At 45.4% G+C, this 27906-nt stretch overlaps 2 protein-coding genes across 2 annotated transcripts; both read left to right on the top strand.

Moving 5' to 3' along the window:
- Positions 1 to 877: 877 nt before the first annotated feature.
- On the top strand, positions 878 to 2948 carry LOC118393404 (forkhead box protein Q1-like). Its single transcript, XM_035786048.2, has one exon. The coding sequence runs from the start codon at positions 1165 to 1167 to the stop codon at positions 2221 to 2223; it is 1059 nt and encodes a 352-aa protein (XP_035641941.1). The 5' UTR covers positions 878 to 1164; the 3' UTR covers positions 2224 to 2948.
- Positions 2949 to 8914: 5966 nt separating this feature from the next.
- LOC118393396 (forkhead box protein F2-like) lies at positions 8915 to 14470 on the top strand. Its single transcript, XM_035786037.2, has 2 exons — positions 8915 to 10467; positions 13332 to 14470. Exons 1-2 carry the CDS (start codon positions 9495 to 9497, stop codon positions 13508 to 13510), a joined length of 1152 nt encoding a protein of 383 aa, XP_035641930.1. The 5' UTR covers positions 8915 to 9494; the 3' UTR covers positions 13511 to 14470.
- Positions 14471 to 27906: the final 13436 nt, after the last annotated feature.

Here is a 27906-nt window from a genome sequence, read left to right as displayed (position 1 = left end):
GTTCTCAGAACTTTAAGTACTTTCAAATAACCTATCATTTTCATTCTCAGAATGTTAATTAAACCTCCCATGAAAACTTTCAGAAAACCATAGTAAAACGTAGTACATAGTAGAACCTCCTTGCAACCTAAAAATGTTTGTTCGCAGAACAGGCAATATTTTTACTTCCATTCTCAGAATGTTTAAAATTCTTTCCATTTTATGTTCCCAGAACTTCCAAGGAACCAAATGTGCTAGTTAGGTGGTTATTATGCAAAGGAACGGAAAAGTTAGATTAGACCTCGAGCAAGGTGTTTTAGTTCAGAACCTCCGTAAATGTATCGATTAAATATAACTGTAAATCAATTCAAGAGTGACCTGAGATTCTCTACAAACATAAACATTACAAACGTAAACACATCTGTGTGCCTGTCTGGTAAATGCATGCCATCTAAGGCGAAACTATTTTCTGGTACACAATCTACAGTCACGCAGGTGAGTCACTCACTCAGGTGTGTGTGTGTGTGTGTGTGTGTGTGTGTGTGTGTGTGTGTGTGTGTGTGTGTGTGTGTGTGTGTGTGTGTGTGTGTGTGTGTGTGTGTGTGTGTGTGTGTGTGTGTGTGTGTGAGAGAGAGAGAGAGAGAGAGAGAGAGAGAGAGAGATTGGAGCTCTTTAAAATATATGAACAATACACATAGTTCTTCTACCCTCCTCCTTCTAACTTTAGCTTTCTATATGTTTATGCTTGTTTTACATACTCCTGTGTGGCACAAAGGAGCGTGCAATCATAAATCCCTCAATCGCTTCAATGGATTTGAGATTACTCTGAGTTTGAGACGCTAGACCACGCCCCCCGTGGGCTGTCCCTCGCGGAGGGATTATATTATAACAGGGCGCGTGTGTCTCCGGAGACAAATCTACTTTCAGCTGCTAAACAGGCACGAGTTTGGGTGCCTCCTGTTCCTCTGTACATCGGAGCTCCTCGGACCGAAACAGACAGACAGGTGCACTGACTCCACCACTGAAACAGACTCACTGGCTACACCTGCGCCTCTCTAAAGAACAACAACAGACAGACAGATTTTCTTACTTTCTGATTAGGAGAATCGCGCTGTACTGCAACGAACTCTGTCAGCTACACACTGACAGGTGAGAGGAGAAGGGGGAAAGCAATAAATATAAAAAATGAAACTTGAAGTGTTCTCCGCAAGCCACTTCGTTCAGAAGCCTATGGAGGTTTGCAGTCACAGTGATGCGGAAGGTAGCGTCCCCTCTCCCCTATCCGGGGACGAGCTGGGCTCAGACGGGGACTGCGTGGCCAACAGCCCGGCACCTGCTACCCCGAGCAGCAGCGATGGCAAGGGAAAGCCCTACACCCGCAGACCCAAGCCGCCCTACTCCTACATCGCACTCATCGCCATGGCCATCCGGGACTCCGGCAGCGGCCGGTTGACTCTGGCCGAGATCAACGACTACTTGATGAAGAAGTTCCCGTTCTTCCGGGGCAGCTACACCGGGTGGAGGAACTCAGTGCGCCACAACCTGTCGCTGAACGACTGTTTCCTCAAAGTGCTCCGGGACCCTTCCAGGCCATGGGGCAAGGACAACTACTGGATGCTGAACCCGCACAGCGAGTACACCTTCGCTGACGGGGTGTTCCGTCGCAGGAGGAAGCGCATCACTAAGGGCCGGTCCGGTGGTTCCAATAAGGACACCGAGACCTCTGACATCCAGACGCCAGGCGAGGAGACTCGCATCTCGGCCCCTGCTTCTGTTCCCTCCCGGGAGGAGAGGGTGATGGGGGCCAAGTTCTCCAGCTCTTCCAGCTCCTTCTCCATCGATAGCATCCTCAGCAAGCCCTTCATACGTAGGGAGGACAGAGACCACACCGATAGAGACAGTGCACAACATGCCAACCCCGGTGCCCACCGGCTCTACTGGCCCGCGGGTTCTCACCACATGCTGCCCTACACACTGGCCTACCCACCGCTACCCGCTGTTATGGCACACGCACATGCACAGCACTCTTACCACCAGGTCAGCGCCGGCGCGTCACACATGTTGAACGTGTACAGGTGCAGCCTCGCTGAGCACGCAGAGCACACCAGGGACCCACTTACAGCTCTCCACATGACGTCGCAGGGCCACATGCCAAACTCCGAGGCTGCTTTCTCCCCTGTGAAAATGCCCACAGCGCGAGTTGGCAGCTGTCATCCTTTCCAGATAGATTCATTGCTCTCCTAAAGCCAACGTAACAGACGATAATGTAATTATGTATCTTAAATTTGCCATGTGCACTTTCCTATGCGCTCTACGTTTTTCGAATGTCTTAAAAAAGGCATTTCAGTGCATTTAACTGTTTCTGATTATAACAAGTCGTTTAGTGGTGATGAATAACGTAATGTGTTTTTGTTGTCATGACTTTATTTCTATCTGGTTACTACTAGGACGAAGCAAATGAGTTGCAATCTGACATGCCTTTCCACTGTGTGTGTGTGTGTGTGTGTGTGTGTGTGTGTGTGTGTGTGTGTGTGTGTGTGTGTGTGTGTGTGTGTGTGTGTGTGTGTGTGTGTGTGTGTGTGTGTGTGTGTGTGTGTGTGTGTGTGTTACGTGGTTCTTAGGTCATTTCTAATGTAAACGACGGCTATCATGTGCCAACGATTTGAAAAATATAGTAATATGTATGTGTTGATGTAGTTTTGTATGACTTGCTGAAAAATATTGTGTTTTAAAATATTTGTTGGATTGTTGATTACTCCATGTAAGGAGGCTGCACAAAAAGAAAGGAAATACACTGTCTGTTTTCCTAAACATTGATTCATGCATGGACAATATTTTTTATGAGAGAAAATAAAAACTCATTGGGGAAAAATTATCGAAGCAAACCAGGAGTATTTAATTTGTTATATTGCTCTTGCCTTATCTTTACCTAAAGGAAAATAAAGCATAATCTATATTTTTCCATTAAATATAGGCCTACTTGAAATGTGTTTGGAATCAGAGGGCGGAAAAAGTTTGCATGGGTGATTGATCAGAGGAAGATCCGATATCTATCTGCCTGGAACTGGAAAGGCGTAGCGCCTGGCAACACTGGCGCTGTTTTGGCATCCTCACCACGTAAACGAGCATGCTGAAGTACCAGAGGAATGAAGAAAAAGATATACAATCATTTCAGACATCTGCCTACTCTGCACGGCAAGGCACAATTAGGAAACAGCAGTGTTAGGCACAGAGAGGGATATACATTCACAGATTTACAATACTTACATCTCACCCCTCTGTCTTCCTCTCTGCCTGCACCGCACGGAACAGCACAGCTAAGGAAGCAACACTGTTAGGCACAAATTACAGCTCGGTTGAGCTATTTCTAAATATTTAAGGGTGGTGAGATCCGTCCCAGAATGGGGAGTGCTGAATTATGTCAAGTAAATCATAGAATCTGACGCTTTACACGAAGGATCATTAACTTTAACTGCAACACACGTCTAGGAAGGTTGTTCCGAGTGAGGGGGTTTGAGTTTTAGCTGCACAATAGCAAATCATGTGTAGTTATAATGTACAGTATCTATTAAGCACAGTGAAAACATACACGTCTCCTCAAGCTCTTCTGTATAGGTTCGAGGATGAAATCTCAGACTTGGGACAAATGCACTCTCTCTAAATGTAAACTATGGTTTATGCTTAAGTATAAATTGTAGGCCTACCATAGCATGCCACCCAAGCTATGGTGTACTCATTAAACATGATCTGTTCTGTGCCGTTCACACGAGGGTAAGAAACGTGCCTGCGATCTGGGTCTCCAATAAGCATTGTACAAACAAATATAGCTTGTTCAAATATGACATTTGAATTTACTCTGCCTTGTAGCTTGTTCTCGTTTCAAGTCACGCAATTCAACATGTCATACTGAAATAATAGGCTAATACATACTACTACTAATTATTATTATTATTATTATTACTATAAAACAGTGCATTTCATGTTTTTTTTTAATCACCAACATTTGAAAAATATATATTAGACCTTTTTCATCCTGCTATAGGCTATGTTGAGGATTTTTTTAAACACATGACAAACATTAAATAAATGTCCTGATTTTCTGAGTAAGATTTACAACAATATCTTTAGAATATAAAAAAGATGTGGGATGAATTGCGACATTTAGCTTACCTGTCCACAACAACGAAGACACAGACCTGCGTATGCTAAACGATAAGCTATACAAATAACTTTTACCAAAACAATGTTTCAAAATGAAATGACCAAAAGACAGGTTGGACTATTGTAAGGGTTTAATAATGAGAAACAATCATTTTGGCTGGCTACTTCATGCGCCAAGTCTATTAATGATCACAACACACTTCCAATAAAAACTAAATGATTAGACCTTTCAACACCGACAGGGGATATATGGGGGTTATCCATAGAAGCAAGGATGCAGTCCATACGCGATGTCTCGAGCTGTCCACTGTCCAGACGTCATCACATGTAGTGTTGCCCACATTAATTACGATTCCCGTTACCCTAACAATGTTAGGCCTAATGCTATTGACAAAGTTGTAGACTATCACTAGCAAGTGCTCTATCTAGACAACAATTGTAAAATAGTATACACAGAAAATATCGTGACTAGTACAATATTTTATTGTGGACCAATGAGAAATGAGCCTATAGGCTAATGAGAAAGACAATCTCAAAAATTGCTGAATTGATAAACGATCAAATCTGAAAAGTAAAAGAGTATGTGTTGATACATTTGCCATTTACCATTTGCATTTGACCCTGTCTTTCTTGCGAGGGGTTATCAGTCCCTCGTCGATCTGGGCACAAATAGAACGGAAGACATTCTTGCTTAGGCCCATACATGTTTCTACAAATACAATGCATGTGTACAAATATTTTGACATAAAACATTACCTGTCCGTCCTCCTCAATCATGCACATGGATGCATAGACCTAGGACTATACTATGCTAACAAAAATAAAAAACGTCACGATAGTTTTACTCAGCAGTCTGCAAACTCGGTCCTGGGACCCCCCTTGGATGCACGTTTAGTTTTTCCCCCTGTCACTACACAGCTGATTCAAATAACCAACTCATCATCAAGCTTTGTTTAGCTGTGTAGTGCTAGAGCAAAAACCAAAACGTGCACCCGGCGGTCTAGGTGACAGGTAAGAGGGTTGAGTCCCGTTCCAGGAACAATGCTGCAACCTGCAGGTGAAATCCCGGAACAGCACACCTGTATGTTACGCACTGGGCAGAGCACTAGCACCGACGGCAATAACAGGTGAACGCTCCATCAATGGAGGCCACCGTTATGTTTTCATTCTGTCGCCTAGGACTAGCTCTCTCTGGTGTGTGGAACAGGAACCAGTTAAAGATATGGCGTATCCTAATAAACTGATAACATGCCTGAATCTGAGAGCAGTAGATACTGTGCTCCGTTCAATCCGTATCGCCGAAGTATCCCGGAAGATCCGCGTTCAAATATCATTTCCGATTGAACCGACGTAGCAGTGTTTACCGTGAAAGCAGTCTCCGCCACCGCGGGAACATTGCCTTTAATTGTCAATCGCGATATATAATACGGATCTTCGGCGCTATTGATTGAATAGAAACCTAAATATTATGTCGTTCTGGAGCAGGGTTTAGGCCTGGAATCCAGGCACAATGTTAGGAAGTTCAAACAGTCAGTCACTCTGCAGGCCGCTGAACCGTGCCTGAGCTTCTGGAGAAAGAACCTGGTACTCTCAGCACAAAAGCCAGAGTTGAGCTGGACAGGAAGCGCGGCTGCTGGGGCGCCTGAAAGAAGACATAAAGACGCACATTGCCGTTAAAATACGCTGGAAAGAGCTATTTAAACTATATTTAAACTCTTCAAAATTAGTGAAAAAAATGTTCAGGCAAGATGTAGGCACTTGTCAAAAGAAGTGAGGAGTCAAAGTAGGCTATAGGCCTATGAGAAGGTGCAAAGTACTTCATTAAACATACTTGAAAGTACTACTTAACTTGTTTTTTGGGGTATCTGTACTTTACTATTTATATTTTTGACAACTTTTACTTTTACTTAATTACATTCCTAAAGAAAATAATGTACTTTTTACTCCATATATTTTCCCTGACACCCAAAAGTACTCATTACATTTTGAATGCTTAGCAGGACAGGACATGGTCCAATTCACACACTTATCAAGATAACAACACTCCTCATCCCTGATAAACAAGAGAATTGTGCCGTCTGGTTTGCTTAATATAATGTTTTTTTTTTTTATTATTCACACTTTTACTTTGACTTTTGATACTTAAGTATATTTAAAACCAAATGCTTTTAGACTTTTACTCAAGTAGTATTTTACTGGGTGACTTTCACTTTTACTTGAGTCATTTTCTATGAAGTTATCTTGACTTTTACTCAAATATGACACCTTATTTATTTTTCCACCACTGCCAACAACCAGCAGGCCTGTGTTTCGATGGAAAGAGTGTGTCGTTTTATGGCGTATCAAAACAAAAACAAAAAGTCAAACAATATAAAGCAACATTTTAATTTATGTAATGCACCGCTGCATTCATTTATTATTCAGCAATATCCTACATATTAAATACACATTCATAAACAGAATTCTGAGCCACATTTTTCATGAACTAATATTTGAATGGTGTAAGCCTTTGTATAAATAATCAGGGACGTTAAAGCAATATTAGCTATAATATTATAGTTGACACTTCAATATTTACCAAAGATAAAAACAACAATTTATATTGTTCAAGGCTGGTGTTCTTCAGGCTAAAAGGATCAAACTCGGACAGAAATGCCAAAGGATATCCATCACTATTAAAAACCAGAACCCATGTAAATATGTGATATAATTGTTGTTTACTAGATATTTCAAAATGGCTATAATAAGAGCTCCTATACGCGCTTTGCTGTGAACTCGTAAAAGCAGTGGCCAGTCTTCAAAGTGCTCTCGCGCAGAACAAAGTTTCCTCCTAGCAGCGGAGGCATCCTGATCACTGCGGGGGTCATACGTTCTGATGTCGCAGGAAATTCTAAGGCCATTAGGTTCCACAAACTTCTCTGTGTCACGGTGGAAAATGATTTTATCCTCACATCCTTTGTTGTGAAGTGTAAAGGTTATTGTTGATGGCCATTGTTTGAAAATCCTTTATATCTAAGGACTACACATGAAAGGACGGGGGTAATGTTAGACAGACACACAAATAGATGAGGAGCTGATTAGTTTATTACATATTTTATTTTCTGTCGACTTTCTAAAGCTCGACTATTCCAATATAAAATGCCCGTATCATAAATGCAGAAATGAAATCCCGTAGCCCCAGCTTGAACCTTCAATGATTATATTCTGATATGAGGTTTAGGCCTAGTCTACTGTATACAGTTGTTTACTCTTTCCTTCTAACTGTTTCAATTCAGCGGCATAAAACAAAATAAAGCTCAGTGTAAAACAAATCCAGGTGGTAGAAATGAAATGAGGGAGACTAGGCATACAAACAGAATGGGGTGATGTGATTTCGGTACAAATTAAGATTGATAATCTAAATTTTACGTTATATTAGTAATTTTTTGCCTATGACCAATTTTTGACAAATATTGTTTGTAGTCTTTTTGTATTTCTGTATAGCCTAGACCTACTCAACTGTAACAATGAGCTGTTTATTATAAACGTATACAACTACCAAACATAACAGGTCGGCTATTTACAAAGCATATACATACTGAAAAATGACTGAAAATGATTGCATTATTTAACTACTAGGCTATATAAACGAATATTTAGCTCAATATGTTTAAAAAATATATATAACATTAGGTAGTTGAATTGAAAACGAGGAAGTGTAGGCCCTATCAAATGCAGGCATAACAAAGGTAACCATAAAAGTCATCACAGTATAAATATTAAACAAGCTATCTGCATGATGCAGGCCTGCAATATAGTGTCATATAGTGTCAACCTTGTAACAGGATTAATACACTCTGAATCTGTAGGCAACGTTTCTGAAAAAAATCATATTTCTCTCGTTGTTATCATTATTGATCATAGGGCTTTTATCTTTTAAGACTAAATAATTGCATTATGTTGGACAAATCTGTATTATGGTCTGTCTTCATAGGGGAGGAAGCTGTCGACGCCCGCGCTCCTAATTTCGGTTCTCTCTCTAATGAACGCGGGGCCCAGGGGACGGCCTCGAGCCTAGGGCTGTAAACTGACACTGGTGCGCTGTGTGTGGTATCCAAGGCAGGCCGCTCTTGATGGAAAAAGCCTGCTTCCACTCATGTCAAAGTCATTTACTCAGAACCCCCCTCCCGCTCATGCATGCACCCCAGCGAAATACAACCACCTTTCCCCCGGTAGTGACTCTTACGGTTGGGTTCTGAGCGAACTAGGAAAACATGAGATAGGATTTATACTACGAGATTTATGAGCCTACACAGTTTGTTCTATGTGTCGCTTCTACAACACCGCCTTTACTGGATCGGTAGGCCATCCAACATGATATTGTTGCATGGCAACACAGAGGAGCAATTTACATTTTTTTAAGAGGCCTACTCTTATATATAATTGCCTATACTGGTATACCCTCATTATTTCATTACAGAAAATGTTTCCGTTATTCAGTATAATGACACTTAGCAACAGGCAACAACATGTAAGAAGAGTGTTGGAGATGGAGCTCTTTGCCTTGTGTGCTGGCGTGTGACGCTGTTGATTGGAATGTCTGGAGAGGTTTGATAGATGGCATAATTTCGTGTTTTTGAGATGTCAGAGAGCAGGGGAAAGAGGGAGGGGGTGCGAGATAGAGAGAGAGGGGCTTGACTCTGCTGCAGCGACTGGCGGTGGAAGGGGAGGGGAGGGGGGCTGTAGTCGTCACTGATTTCAGGGGGGGTTTGGTGATGGGGGGTCTTAGAGGAAAGAAAGATTTACGAAATGATAGGTGGTCGCGTTTTGTTTGGCTGAGCGGCCTCGCGCACTAAATTGAGGAGTCTTCGCGTTTCCTCCCCTTTAGGGATTAAGGCGGGCGATGGCCACCCGGTGCGCCGCAGAGCTGCACTCACCGCCACGGTGATACCGAACCGCACCGGAGCCTCTGTGTCGAACTGAACCTCCGCAAAACGCTGCATTATAGCGAGCGCTCCAGCCCTCACTGCTTACTCTGCTCTCATCTCTCTCCCACATTCTGACACTGCGAACTCGCTGCAGATTTTCTGCGTAATAGGAGAGTCCGGCAGAACGGAAGATAGTTTTTCCTCTCCAATACATTTTTTGTTGAATTCCGAAGACCAACGGCGTGTGTGATTTGTAGAGGACTTTGAGTAGACGTGACATTACTTGCTATCACCTTCTTTGAATCATATACGTCCCTTTTTCTTTCTCTAGATCTCTTGCTCAATCTCACTCTCCTCTTTCCCCCATCTCTCTTTCTCATCTTTCCCCCATCTCTCTTTCTCTCTTCACGTCACTGCTCAGCTACGCAGTGCGTCAGCGGAGCAGAGATGACGACCGAGACCTCTCAGCAGCAGCTGGACCAACCGCCTCCCCTGAGGTCCAGCCCGGCCTCCGGTGTCCTGCACCCCGCCATGATAAGCCCACAGGCCTCCATGGACAGTTCCTCGACCGGGGCCAAAGGCAAGAAGGCGAGTTCCGGACTGAGGCGACCAGAGAAGCCTCCCTACTCCTACATTGCGCTCATCGTCATGGCGATACAGAGCTCACCCACCAAGAGGCTGACTCTAAGTGAGATCTATCAGTTTCTCCAGGCCCGGTTCCCCTTCTTCAGAGGATCCTACCAGGGCTGGAAGAACTCCGTCCGGCACAACCTTTCCCTAAACGAGTGCTTTATCAAGCTGCCAAAAGGGCTGGGCAGGCCAGGCAAAGGCCACTACTGGACCATCGACCCGGCCAGCGAGTTCATGTTCGAAGAGGGCTCGTTCCGCCGCAGACCCAGGGGCTTCCGGAGAAAATGCCAAGCCCTAAAGCCCATGTACCGGATGATGAACGGGATAGGCTTCGGTACGTCCATTTTGCCGCAGAGCTTTGAGTTTCAGGCGCCGGGGTCTCTGGCGTGTCATAGCAACAGTTACAACTTGGACATGATGACCAACTCCATGGCAGGTGGCTACGACGGGCTTAGCGGCCACCACGTACCTCACATGTCCCCGAGCCCCGGGTCCACGTACATGGCCAGCTGTCCGGTAACGTCCAACGGGGAATACGGTGGACCGGACAGTAGTAGCAGCCCTGTGCCCTCGTCCCCGGCAATGGCCAGTGCGTTGGACGGTCACGGTCATTCTCCATATGCCAGTACCTCCGGACACTGGGCGTCTCCCGGCGGCTCCCCGTACATCAAGCAGCAGCCTCTGGCCTCCAGCAGCCCGGCGTCCTCTGGGCTACACTCTGGTATGTCCCCCTACTCCCTGGAGCAGAGCTACCTCCACCAGAACGCCAGGGACACCGCCGATATCTCAGGTAATAAACGTTGTGTAAATCAAGTCCTAACACGTTAATAAATAGATGTGAAATGTCATGCGTAATTGCAGGTTGACAATTTACTTGCTCTTTGGTCAGTCATGCTGTTTTCTGGAGGCTAAAAACACAACTTTACGCAATGCGTAATAGCCTATAAAATGGCTACATTTGTATTTGTGAAAATAATAGTTGGCCTACCTTACAGACAATATTCCGAACATCTTATAGACGGTCTTTTAGACAATCTCCTACATGCAGAACCAAATATAGTCTAGTTGAATATCATTAACAGTTACAACTTTGATATGTGTGACGCAGATGAATCAAAACTTTGGCAAATAAAATAATTAGACTAATATAAAAGTGAGTTGTTGCGACCTAAATATGTAATGACTTGCATTTGTAATACATCTATAAAACTATGTTGGAGATGCATATGTCTCTTAATGCATTTTCGATGTAATGTTATATTCATAGAATTTAATTAAAATGACTGGTTCACGTGGATGCATCTCCTTCACATTGCAGGTTGTGTTATGGCAAAATAGCTTCCCAATGTTATGGGTTAAAATAATTATATTGTATTTCTGATTATTAGTTTGCAACTATATTCTGTTGTGGAACTGAGGAAACAATTTGAATGACATAGGCCGAAATAATCCTATTTTGAGGGACTCAAAGACACAAATATGCATGCATTATTATAAGGACAATTCAGATGAGGTGGGAAATATAAGAGCAACCACAGCTTCTTACAACGGAAATGAATAAAATAGTTGAAAACTGTTCTTGAATATATAGGCTAGGCCTTAGGAAAAAATAATGTATGGGGCTGCGTTCTTGTTTACATAAATGTTTGGATAGGAGCTCGACGCAATGGGCCATAATGAAAACTGTAGCCACATTATACGCATTGCTCCGTAAGCCAGTTGACCACTTGTAATTTAGTTCATGTTCATCTGGTTTAAAATGCTTCTAATTTATCGAGGCTTTAACAAAAGTCCAAGGGATTTCTGAGAGCGGAATTATTCCTTCTAAAGCCTCGGGGGTTACCTAAACAAAGGCTGTGCGAGTCGGACCACACTGAAGAAGAGGATTTAAACAAGCGCATAGGCCTATACCTACCCACAGGAGACTTCAAGCCGTGTTAAACTTTACGCCACTTCTTGTAACTATTTAGAGGATAAGCTGTTATCTGTGCTAGCGGGGTCTAACACGCCTGGTGACGACTGTCAATCACGGCGGGTGTGTTGTCTCTGAAAATGGGGCGCAAAGGCTGCAGCGCGAGGCAGAACAATCAGGATAAATGCCTGCAGTCTCGAGGAGAGAAAACACCGCACACTGCGGGTACAGGCGTCACATCTGGAGTCCTTATGAACTTGACGAGGATCACGCTCTCTGTCACTCTCCCGCTTTCCTTCTCCTTACTCTCACTCTGACAGTGTAGCTGTCCTGATATATACATACATATCTATGACAGGACCTATGTTCTTATTTTACCGATTCAATTATTTGTCTGAAAAGAATTTTAGGCCGTAAGGCCTATAATTATGATGAATTAGCACGTGTGATGTTGCTACTGCAGATCTCGAGGATAAACAGTGTAATGTGTCTATATGGCCCTCAGGAGAAATGGACAATCAAGGAGGGAAAACATAAGCACACTGACCTAATTAATATTTCATACCTCTTTGTGAACGATATGGAGGCCAATTGGTGTAGAAAGCACTGAAACATAACGAGGCTGTTCGATTATTATATGCCTATCAAATCACTCTTAACTTCAGTCTAACCAGATCATGTTAAGTTAAAGACTAAACATTCTCGAGGTCAAATATCTGTGTACACATACTACAACAGTCACAAATGAGAGGGATTCACGCAAAATATGTGCACCAACTCAACTAAATTAAACAAACATTAGAGATGCTAGCATTGAGAATGCAGAGATTCAGAAGTCAAGTCATGATAGTGGTTTCCGTTTGGCTGATGTTTTAATTAAAGGAGACTGCTGCTCGAATGTATATTTAGCTCAGCATGAGCAGAGGCTACATGTCTAGGGTCTATGCATCTAATTTGCACACATCCAAATAACATATTGTATACAGTGAATGAATTGCATGGTTCAATTTGAATAATTCTGAAGAGGAAATAGGCATAACACACGCAGTATCTTTGGATTGATTGTTTTAGTGGCATTCTCCTGAAATGGAAATACTGCGGAAAAGGGCATTATTTGACCTATTCTCAAAAGGCCAGCAAATCCTTATTTATTCAGCAATTAATAATGTATTACAGGTCAACATAACATAATATAACATAGCCTAGTAAGATAACAAATTAACAAATGTCCCTACCGTGATCGATTAGGTTTAATATATAGATTCACTGAGAGTGATTTCTTATTTATTCGCGTGGTGTTATGGGACTACGTCTCCGCATTGTTTACTGGCCAAATTATTGGAAGATGTGTCAATTTCAAACCTTAAAATCTATATAAGAAAAATAGGCTACATAATACACTGAATAGTACAAAATATGTTTTACACATAGTCAATGTAATGCAAAAACGTCAGAGTGTTATTATCCTATATTCTGAAAGAAAACTTTTTTTTTGTTGTTGTTGAAAAGTCAAGCATTTACAATATATAAATATTTCTGAATAATACTAATATTTCTGACTGCTCCTCTATGCCACACACGAGTATGTAAAAACAATTATAGAAACTTAGAAGGAGGGGAGAAGAACTGTATTGTTCATATATTTTGAAGAGCTTCTCTCTCTCTCTCTCTCTCTCTCTCTCTCTCTCCCTCCCTCTCTCTCTCTCTCTCTCTCTCTCTCTCTCTCTCTCTCTCTCTCTCAGTGGGGATCCCTCGCTACCAAAGCCACTCCTCACCGGTGGTCGACAGGAAGGATTTTGTCCTGAATTTTAACGGCATCTCCTCGTTCCATCCCTCAGCCAGTGGATCGTACTATCATCATCATCACCATCACCACCATCACCAAAGCCTTTGTCAAGACGTCAAACCGTGCGTGATGTGAGCAGGAAATGTAGTGCGCGTAAAGGCCCAAACTGTGCTCTGGAGATGAGAATGAACACAAAATCGAGCAATTTAAACTGATTCTATACATGTCTGGCGACAGTTTAAACCCAAATAAATGGCCTGTCATCTTTCTGATGAGATCGAACAATGGGGACAGTAGCCTATTTTTGAGAGTCTGGAAAAACTTTTCAGTGGCCTTCGTCGTCTTGATTGGTCTAAATGAAGGACAGTATATTATGCACTAACTGTTTCTGAAGTGAAGGACCCACTGGGCACAGATGTCAGTTCAACCTCTAATTTTTATTTACATTTGTTTGAGTTGTCAACTATTGTGAACTCAACGGGAAATCCCCCCAAAAATCACCATGTCATTGGGTTCAGGTTAAAAGTTAGGGGGGGAAAAGACAAAACCCGCTTGGCACAGACATCAATTCAACTTCTATTCCATGTTGGTTCAACTTAATTTCATTGACATGATGTGGAAACAACGTTGATTCAACCAGTGCGTGCTCAGTGGGAAAGCCCTTATGTTGATTACTTTTTGCCAATCCAATGGGGTTTCCACGTTGATTCGACGTCATCACATAGAATTTTTTTGTTTGGTTGAACTGATGTGGAAACAACGTTCAACCCGTTTTTGCCCAGTGGGAAAGCACAAAAGCTTATGACAATGAAACCACTTTGCCTTATTCTGTTCTCTATTGGCCAACGTTTTCTTCTTCAAAAGAAGTTTCAAAACGATTTTAATTATGTGTTTGCTGTCATTACTTGTGCAAACAAATAGCCTATATTTTATGTAACTAGGCCTCTGTTCTGATCTATAAAAGTACATGCACATACACAAAGCTTTTTATAACAAAAATTGCAACAAATTTGCACTTATTGTATACCCTTTTTGAGATTAGCTTAATTTTCCTCGTTGTAAAGTGTTTCAATAAAGCTGATATATTTTCCGCTATACCTGCCTGCTTGTCTCTCAGAAATATAGCATGCTAATTATAGGCTTATCATTGGAATTTACTATATTATAGGCCTATTATCTTTGTTGATAATTTATGGTTATTTGTGATTCATAATAGATTTGAGTCGGTGTAAATTTGATTATTTGGCATTCACAGGCATACTTTTAATAACCAAATTCAACGTCTTTTTTTTCGATGATAACACTTTGTAACGTAAAAAAACGTGCTTAAAGAAGGTGAAGCAAAGGTAAATTTGTAAGTCGCTCTGGATAAGAGCGTCTGCTAAATGACTTAAATGTAATGTAAATGTAAATCAAAAGCGTGGATTCTTGGTCAATTTTAAAACAATCCCATTTAATAACTAGATATACATGTTGTGGAAAACGAATGATCATTTGAAGAGAAGCATTGTGTACTTTGAGCCACGGGGATAATTATGTAAGGATTTTTATCTTATGGTATAGTGAGAATGGGGGGAAATGAAATAAGGCGACGGCTACACAACTCGCTGCATGTCTTTATCGTAGACAGTGAGTTGCATTATCAATATTTACCCATAGACTTCGTGAGATCAAAGGCAGCTGGTGTTTAATACAATCTAATGTACTTTTTCCGAATACTTGGTGACTGTTAAGTAGAGTAGGCCTAGGTCGTTTATATTTACGTAGGCTTACAACAGTTTAGATTGTTTACAAACTCGACTGACGACGTTGGCGACTTAGGAATTGCCATGTTTTGTGTTGTCTCATTGCGCCATCTACAGCCTGGGCCAGCCTGCCTGGTTCTACAACGGAAAGTCTTCCGCGTCACCAGACCTCTACCCCCCGGCCTCGTAGCAGATTTTTCAGGATTGCAAACTTTTTAAGAACTTGTAAACAAACGTGCTGCAGAGGGCCACATTTATGGAGATGTGACCGCACAGTGTTTTTAGAACTGCAGTAAACAGAACACACGTATAGAGTAAGAAGCTGTTTTTTTTTTAGAAAAACAGATTAGAGAGAGACAGAGGGGCAGAGAGAGAGAGAGAGAGATAGAGGGGAGCGGGGGAAAATGCCCGAAACATTCTCACAAAGATGCACGGTGGAGAAATCTCCCCGCCATTTCCAGGTTGCTATAATTCTAATAGTTCGCCTAATTTCAGTTTATATGATACAACAAGCAAGTATAGTGTAGATAATCATTGTACCATCTAAACCACTGTGAAATATATTGTCAATAACCAAACATATTGTATTTTCAGCTCTTTGAAGCTGACGTACAAAACTGAAAGTAAAATAAGCAAAAACAAAACTTAAAAACGGGAAGCATAGAAATAGTGCACATAGAACAGATATACTGCCTCTTAGACTTGCTTTCAATGAGAATGATAGAACTCACCCTTTCTATATGAATTTTGTAGGGTCACCAGAAAAGTTACATATTGCAGCTTTAAGTGGGTAAATTATTTGAGTTTTCTGTTTGTGTACAAATATATCAACATCAACAATAACAATACAATAGCAGCAGATTTGGGATGCTCATTCTGTCTATGTCCCTGTCTTTCTCTCTCTCACTGGTCTGTGTGGTCTCTGTGATAGTTACAATTCATGTTGAATAAAACTGCAAAGAGAAACACTCATGCACGCACGTACACACACACACACACACACACACACACACACACACACACACACACACACACACACACACACACACACACACACACACACACACACACACACACACACACACACACACCTCATCACAGTTCATTCATCAGCTCCAAAAATATACATTTTTCGGTTGGATATATTATGATGGGTTTGGTTGCTCCACTGCTGATTGACATGTCGGCCTACTTTTAAGGTGGAAGACTGATATAAATGGACTATGGCTCCATCTAGTGGCCATCCTACCAGCTTGAGGTCAAATCAAATTGTATTCATTACATGCTTAATAAACAACAGGTGTGGACTAACAGTGAAATGCTTACTTATGGGGCCTTCCCAACAATGCAGTGAGAAAGAAAATAGAAAAAGAAAAGAAAAGCAAAACACGTAATAATTAAAGTAATAATAGATACACAATGAGTAATGATAACTTGGCTATATACACTGGGTACCAGTACAGAGTCAATGTGCAGGGGTGCGAGGTCATTGAGGTAGATATGTACAAACAACTAGGAATAAAGTGACAAATAGTAAATAGTAGCAGCAGCGTATGTGACGAGTCAAAAATGTTAGTGCAAAAAGGGTCAATGCAGATTGTTAAATAGTTTACCAAATATCTGCCCAAACTATTTGCAGTCTTATGGATTGGGGGTAGAAGCTGTTCAGGGTCCTGTTGGTTCCAGACTTGGTGCAATGGTACTGCTTCCCATGCAGTAGCGGAGAGAACAGTTTATGCCTTGGGTAGCTGGAATCTTTGAACATTTCTAGGGCCATCCTCTGACACCGCTTGGTATAGAGGTCCTGGATAGCCGGGAGCTCGACCCCATTGATGTACTGGGCCTTAAGCACTACCTTCTGTAGCACCTTGCAATTGTTAGCCAGCATACAAAATGGTGATGCAGTCAGTCAAGATGAGCTATTTGAGGATCTGAGGGCCCGGGCCAAATCTTTTCAGTCTCCAGAAGGGAAAGAGGCTTTGTCGTGCCCTCTTCACAACTGTGTTGGTGTGTTTGGACCATGATAGATACTTAGTGATGTGGACATCTCAGTGATGTGAACAGGGAGTACAGGAGGGGACTAAGCACCCCTGAGGGGCCCCCATGTTGAGGGTCAGCATAGCGATGTATTGTTGCCTAACCTTACCACCAGGGGGGCGTCTGTCAGGAGGTCCAGGATCCAGTTGCAGAGGGAGGTGTTCATTCACAGAGTCCTTAGCTTAGTGATGAGCTTGGAGGGCACTATGGTGTTGAAAGCTGAGCTGTAGTCAATTAACAGCATTCTCCTGTAGGTGTTCCTTTTGTCCAAGTGGGAAAGGGAAGAGTAGAGTGCAATAAAGATTGCCTCATCCGTGGATCTGTTGGGATGGTATACGTATTGGAGTGGGTCCAGAGTGTCTGGGATAATGGTGTTGATGTGAGCCATGACCAGCCTTTCAAAGCATTTCATGGCTTCAGATGTGAGTGCGACGGGCGGTAGTCATTTAGACAGGTTACCTTGGCGTTCTTGGTCAAAGGGACTCTGGTGGTCTGCTTGAAACATTTAGGTATGACTGGGTCAGGAAGAGTCTGAAAATGTCAGTGAAGACACTTGCCAGCTGGTTAGCCCTGCTGCCTTATGAATGTTAACATGTTTAATATTTTCATGTGTGAGTTCCAAATATCTCTAACTGTCCCCCCAGTGTGAGTTGTTCTATGCGCATGATGAATGCACACACGGTTCCAAAATGTGATTGTTATGCAACAGGACAGTTAACCCGTGCTGCTCTCAAACCAAGGCACATCAATTTCAAATGATTTTTAAACAGGTGTTATTTAACAACAGCAAGCACTTCTCCAGTCTCTTTCTTTTACTAGTGTCAGGAGGGGTATACTTCTAAGAAAGCTAGAAGGAAACTAAGATGTGGAGTCAAACTGTATTCACATTCCAGCCAGGCCTACAATGGTAGATATTACTCATCAGCCTGCCGCTAACTCTAGCAGGCTTGTAACTGCACGTGCATGTCGCTCGCATGTGGCTAGCTTAACGCTTTATTGACAAAATTCTGAAATATCAATCCATGGGAGAGTCAGTATTCAGTGCCACATTTTAAATTGTGCTGAAATCAAAATGAAAAAAAAAGGTTATCTTGCAAAATCAGCAGGCTATGGTGTGAAATAGGCCTTTTTTAGTGTTGCCTGTATTTTTATTGCTTATCTTTAATGCCGTCTTTGGTGTGCTTCTAAATGCAGGAGCACATTTTTCCCACTCCTATCGCTGCTTCTATCTGTGGAACAGCTTGTTGCGATGTGGCCATAGAAATATCATCCATAGAAGGATTTACAGCCTCAAAACCTTTGCAAATTGACTCATGGGAAGGGCTACTCTAGCAAAGGCTTGCAGTCTAGACTTGAATGGAAACTGCCATCTATGCATTATATGTCCATGTTTGGTTGCGGCTGTCACTTTGCCTTTTGCAAATTTCAAAATACAATCGCCTAGAAAAAGTACAGTTTGGAAAGCAAATGTTGTCATTACTAAATGTGTAATGCGATAGGTATCTTGACATTACTGTTTTTTTACACGCAAAAAGACGTTTAATTCATCAAATATTTCATCATCAAATGACAGCCCGGTTTCATACACTAGACCTAACACCGTAAATGTAAAACCCGAGATAGGTATTGTTACATAAGATAGATGGTTACTTAAGCCAAAAACAAAAGGAGGGTGGGTAGTGTCCCTTGAGTGGTGACCCTCGCCGCTAACCTTGGCCTAGGAAACCTAACAACGGGCCCCACTGTACTGAGGTAGCTCAGGACTGAGGGGAAGCTCGGGACCGAGGGGAAGCTCGGGACCGAGGGGAAGCTCAGGAGTGAGAGGAAGCTCAGGCAGGTTGATGGATCTACCAGATGGCTGGCTGGTGGTTCCGGCAGATCCTGGTTGACTGGCAGATCCTGGCTGACTGGCGGATCCTGGCTGACTAGCGGATCTGGCAGATCCTGGCTGACTGGCACTTCTGGCGGATCCTGGCTGACTGGTGGATCCTGGCAGACTGGCGGGTCCTGGCTAAATGGTGGATCTAACTGATCCTGGCCGACTGGCAGATTCTGGCCGACTGGCAGTTCTGGCGGATCCTGGCCGACTGGCGGATCCTGGCCGACTGGCAGATCCTGGCCGACTGGCAGATCCTGGCCGACTGGCAGATCCTGGCTGACTGGCAGATCCTGGCTGACTGGCAGATCCTGGCCGACTGGCAGATCCTGGCCGACTGGCAGTTCTGGCGGATCCTGGCCGACTGGCGGATCCTGGCCGACTGGCAGATCCTGGCCGACTGGCAGATCCTGGCCGACTGGCTGACTGGCGGATCCTGGCAGACTGGCGAATCCTGGCAGACTGGCAGATCCTGGCTGACTGGCAGTTCTGGTGGATCCTGGCTGACTGGTAGTTCTGGCGGATCCTGGCTGACTGGCGGATCCTGGCTGACTGGCGGATCCTGGCTGACTGGCGGATCCTGGCTGACTGGTAGTTCTGGCAGATCCTGGCTGACTGGCGGATCCTGGCAGACTGGCGGATCCTGGCTGACTGGTGGATCCTGGCTGACTGGCGGATCCTGGCAGACGGTCGGATCCTGGCAGACTGGCGGATCCTGGCTGACTGGTGGATCCTGGCACACTGGCGGATCCTGGCTGAATGGCGGATCTAACTGATCCTGGCAGACTGGCGGACCCTGGCTGACTGGCAGATCCTGGCCGACTGGCAGATCTGGCAGATCCTGGCCGACTGGCGGATCCTGGCAGACTGGCGGATCCTGGCTGACTGGCAGTTCTGGAAGATCCTGGCTGACTGGCACTTCTGGCGGATCCTGGCTGACTGGTGGATCCTGGCAGACTGGCGGATCCTGGCTGAATGGCGGATCTAACTGATCCTGGCTGACTGGCAGATCCTGGCCGACTGGCGGATCCTGGCTGACTGGCATATCCTGGCCGACTGGCAGATCCTGGCCAACTGGCAGATCCTGGCCGACTGGCAGATCCTGGCCGACTGGCAGTTCTGGCGGATCCTGGCCGACTGGTGGATCCTGGCCGACTGGCGGATCCTGGCTGACTGGCAGATCCTGGCCGACTGGCAGTTCTGGCAGCGCTGGGCAGACTGGCGGCGCTGGGCAGACTGGCGGCGCTGGGCAGACTGGCGGCACTCGTGGCGCTGGGCAGACTGGCGGCACTGGCGGATCCTGGCTGACTGGTGGATCCTGGCAGACTGGTGGATCCTGGCTGAATGGCGGATCTAACTGATCCTGGCTGACTGGCAGATCCTGGCCAACTGGCAGATCCTGGCCGACTGGCAGATCCTGGCCGACTGGCAGTTCTGGCGTATCCTGGCCGACTGGCAGATCCTGGCCGACTGGCAGATCCTGGCCGACTGGCAGTTCTGGCGGATCCTGGCTGACTGGCGGATTCTGGCAGACTGGCGGATCCTGGCTGACTGGTAGTTCTGGCAGATCCTGGCCGACTGGCGGATCCTGGCAGACTGGTGGATCCTGGCAGACTGGCGGATCCTGGCAGACTGGCGGCACTGGCGGCGCTGGGCAGACTGGCGGCACTGGCGGCGCTGGGCAGACTGGCGGCACTGGCGGCACTGGGCAGACTGGCGGCACTGGCGGCGCTGGGCAGACGGGTAGCTCTGGCGGCGCTGGGCAGACTGGCGGCACTGGCGGCGCTGGGCAGACTGGTAGCTCAGACGGCGCTGGGCAGACGGGTAGCTCAGATGGCGCTGGGCAGACTGGCGGCACTGGCGCCTCTGGAATGAGGGGCTCTGGCGCCTTTGGCATGAGGGGCGGTAGCTCTGACAGCGCCGGACAGGCGGGAGACTCTGGCTGCGCTGGAGAGGAGGAAGGCTCCGGCAGCGCTGGACAGGCGGGACGCACTGTAGGCCTGATGCGTGGTGCTGGCACTGGTATGCCGTGCATACTATGCCAAACCAACAGCTTTCTTTCTACTCTGTCCAATACATCCTCCACACTCTCAGACTCAGCACTCTGCTTCGCCGACAGCTCCAATTCCATCCATGGCTCCTTACGGTAAACAGGGGGAGTTGGCTCAGGTCTGACACCTGACTCTGCCACACTCTCCCTGTGCCCCCCCCCCCCCAAAACATTTTTAGGGGTGCCTCTCGGGCTTCCAGCCGCTCTGCCGTGCTAGCTCCTCATAATGCCGCCTCTCTGCTTTCGCTGCCTCCAGCTCGGCTTTGGGGCGGCAATATTCCCCTGGCTCTGCCCAGGGTCCTTTTCCGTCAAGGATCTCCTCCCAAGTCCATTTATCCAAATAGTGCAGCCTCTCCCACTGCTGCTGCTGCCTCTGTTGCTTCTCATGCTGCTGCCTTTGCTGCTGCTGCTGTTGCTCCTGCTGCACCTGTCGCTTCTCCTGCTGCTGCTGTTGCTGCTGCCTCTGTTTACCACGCCGCTTTTTCAGTTCTGCCCACAAATCTTTTATAGGAGTGAGGTCACGCTTTTTAATGGCCACTCCAATACCTTGACTTTGTTGTCCTTAAGTCATTTTGCCACAACTTTGAAAGTATGCTTGGGGTCATTGTCCATTTGGAAGACCCATTTGCGACCAAGCTTAAACTTCCTGACTGATGTCTTGAGATGTTGCTTCAATATATGCACATAATATTTCTTTCTCGTGATGCCATCTATTTTGTGATGTGCACCAGTCCCTCCTGTAGCAAAGCACCCCCACAACATGATGCTGCCACCCCCGTGCTTCACGGTTGGGATGGTGTTCTTCGGCTTGCAAGCCTCCCCTTTTTCCTCCAAACATAACGATTCTAGCAGTTCTATTTTTGTTTCATCAGACCAGAGGACATTTCTCCAACAAGTACGATCTTTGTCCCCATGTGCAGTTGTAAAACGTAGTCTGGCTTTTTTATTGCGGTTTTGGAGCAATGGCTTCTTCCTTGCTGAGCGCCCTTTAAGGTTATGTCGATATAGGACTCGTTTTATTGTGGATATAGATAATTTTGTACCTGTTTCCTCCAGCATCTTCACAAGGTCCTTTGCTGTTGTTCTGGGATTGATTTGCACTTTTCATACCAAAGTACATTAATCTCTAGGAGACAGAACGAGTCTCCTTCCTGACCGGTATGATGGCTACGTGGTCCCATGGTGTTTATACTTGCGTACTATTGCTTGTACAGATGAACGTGGTACCTTTGGAAATTGCTCCCAAGGATGAACTAGACTTGTGGAGGTCTATGATCTTTTTTCTGAAGTTGTGGCTGATTTCTTTTGATTTTCCCATGATGTCTAGAAAAGAGGCACTGAGTTTGAAGGTAGGCTTTGAAATACATCTACAGATACACCTCCAATTGACTCAAAGGATGTCAATTAGCCTATCAGAAGCTTCTAAAGCCATGACATAATTTTCTGGAATTTTCCAAGCTGTTTAAAGGCACAGTCAACTTAGTGTATGTAAACTTCTGATCCACTGGAATTGTGATACAGTGAATCATAAGTAAAATAATCTGTCTGTAAACAATTGTTGGAAAAATGACTTGTGTCATGCACAAAGTAGATGTCCTAAACAAATTGGCAAAACTATAGTTTGTTAACAAGAAATTTGTGGAGTGGTTGAAAAACTAGTTTAATTGACTCCTTGACTCCTAAGTGTATGTAAACTTCTGACTTCAGCTGTATATACAATATACAGTGCCTATAGAAAGTCTATAACCCCCTTGGATTTCTTCACATTTTATTGTGTTACTGAAAGGGATTCAAATGGATTAAATTGTCATTTTTTCTCAACGATCTACATAAAATATTCTATAATGTCAAGGTAGAAGAAAAATGCTAACATTTTTAAAGATGAATAAAAACCATCAATATACAGTTGCATGAAAAGTTTGTGAACTCTGGAATGACCTGGATTTCTGCATTGATTGCTCATAAAATGTGGTCTGATCTTCATCTAAGTATGAATAATAGACAAACACAATCTGACTAAACTAATAACACACAAACAGTTGTACTTTTCAAATTTTTATTGAAGACATTGAGAAATCATTCACTGTGCATGCTGGAAAAAGTAAGTGAACCCTTGAATTTAGTAACTTGTAGATCCTCCTTTAGCAGCAACAACCTCCACCAAGCGTTTCCTGTAGCTGCTTATAAGACTTGCACAATGTTGAGGAGGAATTTTGTTACATTCCTCCCTACAAATCTGTTTCAGTTCATCAGTATTTCTGGGTTGTCTTGATTGCACAGCCCTCTTCAGGTCATGCCACGGCATCTCAATTGGTTTAAGTTCAGGACTCTGCCATGTCAAAACAGGAATCTTCTTCATTTTCAGCCATTCTTTAGTTCATTTACTTGTATGCTTTGGGTCATTTTCTTGTTGCATCACCACTCTCTTAAGCTTGAGGTCATGGACTGCTGCCCGGACATTCTCCTGTAAAATGTTTGATACACTTTTGAATGAATTGTTCCTGTAACAGTTTTCTAGGTGTGAAGGAGAGTCGGACCAAAATGCAGCGAGTAGATTGCGATCCATGTTTAATGAACAAACGTAACACGAATCTAAATACAAAACCTACAAAACAATAAACGTAATGAAAACCGAAACAGCCTAATACTGGTGCACATACACACAGAACAAGGAACAAAGACACTAAGGACAATCACCCACGACAAACTCAAAGAATATGGCTGCCTAAATATGGTTCCCAATCAGAGACAACGATAAACACCTGCCTCTGATTGAGAACCACTCCAGACAGCCATAGACTTTGCTAGATCACCCCACTAGCTACAATCCCAATATATACACACCACATACAAAAACCCATGCCACACCCTGGCCTGACCCAATACATGAAGATAAACACAAAATACTTCGACCAGGGCGTGACAGAACCCCCCCCCCCCCTAAGGTGCGGAATCCCGAACGCACCTCAAAACAATAGGGAGGGTCCGGGTGGGCGTCTGTCCATGGTGGCGGCTCCGGCGCGGGACGTGGACCCCACTCAGTCAATATCTTAGTCCCCTCTCCTCGCGTCCCTGGATAGTCCACCCTCGCCACCGACCATGGCCTAGTAGTCCTCACCCAGAACCCCACTGGACTGAGGAGCAGATCGGGACTGAGGCAGCTCGGGACTGAGGGAAAGCTCGGGAGTGAGAGAAAGCTCGGGAGTGAGAGAAAGCTCGGGAGTGAGAGAAAGCTCGGGAGTGAGAGAAAGCTGAGGAGTGAGAGGAAGCTCAGGAGTGAGAGGAAGCTCAGGAGTGAGAGGAAGCTCAAGAGTGAGAGGAAGCTCAAGAGTGAGAGGAAGCTCAGGCAGGTAGATAGATCTACCAGATCCTGGCTGGCTGGTGGTTTCAGCAGATCCTGGCCGACTGGCAGATCCTGGCCGACTGGCAGTTCTGGCAGATCCCGGCTGACTGGCGGATCTGGAAGAGTCTGGTTGACTGGCAGATCTGGAAGAGACTGGTTGACTGGCAGATCTGGAAGAGTCTGGTTGACTGGCAGATCTGGAAGAGTCTGGTTGACTGGCAGATCTGGAAGAGTCTGGTTGACTGGCAGATCTGGAAGAGTCTGGTTGACTGGCAGATCTGGAAGAGTCTGGTTGACTGGCAGATCTGGAAGAGTCTCGTTGACTGGCAGATCTGGAAGAGTCTGGTTGACTGGCAGATCTGGAAGAGTCTGGTTGACTGGCAGATCTGGAAGAGTCTGGTTGACTGGCAGATCTGGAAGAGTCTGGTTGACTGGCGGATCCTGGCAGACTGAAAGATCTGGCTGCTCCATGCTTACTGGCGGCTCTGACTGCTCCACGCTGACTGGTGGCTCTGGCTGCTCCATGTAGGCTGACAGCTCTGGCGGCTTCTTACAGACTAGCAGCTCTGGCGGTTCCGTGCAGACTGGCAGCTCCTTGCAGACTGACAGCTCCTTACAGACTGACAGCTTCTTGCAGACTGGCAGCTCCTTGCAGACTGGCAGCTCCTTGCAGACTGGCAGTTCTGACTGCTCCATGCAGGCTGGCAGCTCTGGCTGCGCTGAACAGACGGGAGACTCCGGCAGCGCAGGAGAGGCGAGGCGCACTGTAGGCCTGATGTGTGGTGCTGGCACTGGTGTTACTGAACCGAGGACACGCACAGGAAGCCTGGTGCGGGGAGCTGCTACCGGAGGGCTGAGGTGTGGAGGTGGTACTGGATAGACCGGACCGTACAGGCGCACTGGAGCTCTTGAGCACAGAGCCTGCCCAACCTTACATGGTTGAATACTTTCTGTCGCCCTGCCAGTGCGGCGAGGTGGAATAGCCCGCACTAGGCTATGCAGGCGAACCGGAGACACCGAGCGCAAGGCTGGTGCCATGTAAGCCGGCCCAAGGAGACGCACTGGGGACCAGATGCGTAGAGCCGGCTTCATGGCATTTGGCTCGATGCTCAATCTAGCCCGGCCGATACGCGGAGCTGGAATATACCGCACCGGGCTATGCACCCGCACTGGGGACACCGTGCGCACCACTGCATAACACGGTGCCTGCCCGGTCTCTCTAGCCCCCCGGTAACCACAGGAAGTTAGCGTAGGTCTCCTACCTAGCGTAGCCCTACTCCCTGTGAGCCTCCCCCCAAGAAATTTTTGGGGCTGACTCTCGGGCTTCCATCCGCTACGCCGTGCTGCCTCCTCATACCTGCGCCTCTCAGCTTTCGCCACCTCCAGTTCTTCCTTGGGGCGGCGATATTCTCCAGGCTGAGCCCAGGGTCCTTTACCGTCCAGTTCGTCATCCCATGTCCATTTCTCCAGGTAGTGCAGCCTCTCCCACTGCAGCTGCTGCTGCTCCTGCTGCTGCTGCCTCTGTTGCCTCTCCTGTGGCTCCTGCCTGTTGACACGCTGCTTGATCCGGGTGTGGTGGGTGATTCTGTAACGGTTTTTTAGGTGTGAAGGAGAGTCGGACCAAAATGCAGCGTGTAGATTGCGATCCATGTTTAATGAACAAACGTAACACGAATCTAAATACAAAACCTACAAAACAATAAACGTAATGAAAACCGAAACAGCCTAATACTGGTGCACTTACACACAGAACAAGGAACAAAGACACTAAGGACAATCACCCACGACAAACTCAAAGAATATGGCTGCCTAAATATGGTTCCCAATCAGAGACAACGATAAACACCTGCCTCTGATTGAGAACCACTCCAGACAGCCATAGACTTTGCTAGATCACCCCACTAGCTACAATCCCAATATATACACACCACATACAAAAACCCATGCCACACCCTGGCCTGACCCAATACATGAAGATAAACACAAAATACTTTGACCAGGGCGTGACAGTTCCCCCAATCAAATCAAATCCAATTTATTTATATACCCCCTCTTACATCAGCTGATATCTCAAATTGCTGTACAGAAACCCAGCCTAAATCCCCAAACAGCAAGCAATGCAGATGTAGAAGCAGGTGGACTGGGGACAGCAAGGAGTCATCATGCCAGGTAGTCCTGAGGCATGGTCCTCCGAGAGAGAGAAAGAAAGAGAGAAATAGAGAATTAGAGAGAGCATGCTTAAATTCACACAGGACACCGGATAAGACAGGAGAAGTACTCCAGATATAACAAACTGACCCTAGCCCCCCGACACATAAACTACTGCAGCATAAATACTGGAGGCTGAGACAGGAGGGGTCAGGAGACACTGTGGCCCCATCCAATGATATCCCCGGACAGGGCCAAACAGGAAGGATATAACCCCACCCACTTTGCCAAAGCACAGCCCCCACCCCACTATAGGGATATCTTCAACCTGCCAACTTACCATCCTGAAACAAGACAGAGTATAACCCACCAAGATCTCCGTCACGGCACAACCCAAGGGGGGGCGCCAACCCAGACAGGAAGATCACGTCAGTGACTCAACCCTCTCAAGTGACGCACCCCTCCTAGGGACGGCATGAAAGAGCACCAGTAAGCCAGTTACTCAGCCCCTGTAATAGGGTTAGAGGCAGAGAATCCCAGTGGAGAGAGGGGAACCGGCCAGGCTGAGACAGCAAGGGCGGTTCGTTGCTCCAGAGCCTTTACGTTCACCTTCACACTCCTGGGCCAGACTACACTCAATCATATGACCCACTAAAGAGAGGAGTCTTCAGTAAAGACTTAAAGGTTGAGACCGAGTCTGCGTCTCTCACATGGGTAGGCAGACCATTCCATGAAAATGGAGCTCTATGGGAGAAAGCCCTGCCTCCAGCTTATTTGCTTAGAAATTCTAGGGACAATAAGGAGCCCTGCGTCTTGTGACCGAAGCGTGCGTGTAGGTAATGTACGGCAGGAGAAAATCAGAGAGATAGGTAGGAGCAAGCCCATGTAATGCTTTGTAAGTTAGCAGTAAAACCTGGAAATCAGCCCTTGCCTTAACAGGAAGCCAGAGTAGGGAGGCAAGCAATTGAGTAATATGTCGTCATTTAGTTCTAGTCAAGATTATAGCAGCTGTATTAAGCACTAACTGAAGTTTAATTAGTGCTTTATCCGGGTAGTCGGAAAGTAAAGCATTGCAGTAGTCTAACCTAAAAGTAACAAAAGCATGGATTACATTTCTGCATCATTTTTGGACAGAAAGTTTCTGATTTTTGCAATGTTACGTAGATGGAAAAAAGCTGTCCTTGAAACAGTCTTGATATGTTCATCAAAAGAGAGATCAGGGTCCAGAGTAACGCCGAGGTCCTTCACAGTTATATTTGAGACGACTGTACAACCATCAAGATTAATTGTCAGATTCAACAGAAGATCTCTTTGTTTCTTGGGACCTAAAAA

The sequence above is a fragment of the Oncorhynchus keta genome, chromosome 1 (genome assembly GCF_023373465.1).
Source record: "Oncorhynchus keta strain PuntledgeMale-10-30-2019 chromosome 1, Oket_V2, whole genome shotgun sequence".
Lineage (NCBI taxonomy): Eukaryota > Metazoa > Chordata > Actinopteri > Salmoniformes > Salmonidae > Oncorhynchus > Oncorhynchus keta.
This window is presented reverse-complemented; position numbering and strand designations above follow the sequence as displayed.

What these genes read in the sequence shown, in the direction of transcription:
- LOC118393396 (XM_035786037.2), top strand. Translation starts at nt 9,495, where the DNA reads ATGACGACCGAGACCTCTCAGCAGCAGCTGGACCAACCGCCTCCCCTG. An exon ending in GGACACCGCCGATATCTCAG is followed by an intron (nt 10,468 to 13,331) that starts GTAATAAACGTT and finishes TCTCTCTCTCAG; the next exon opens with TGGGGATCCCTCGCTACCAA.
- LOC118393404 (XM_035786048.2), top strand. Translation starts at nt 1,165, where the DNA reads ATGAAACTTGAAGTGTTCTCCGCAAGCCACTTCGTTCAGAAGCCTATG.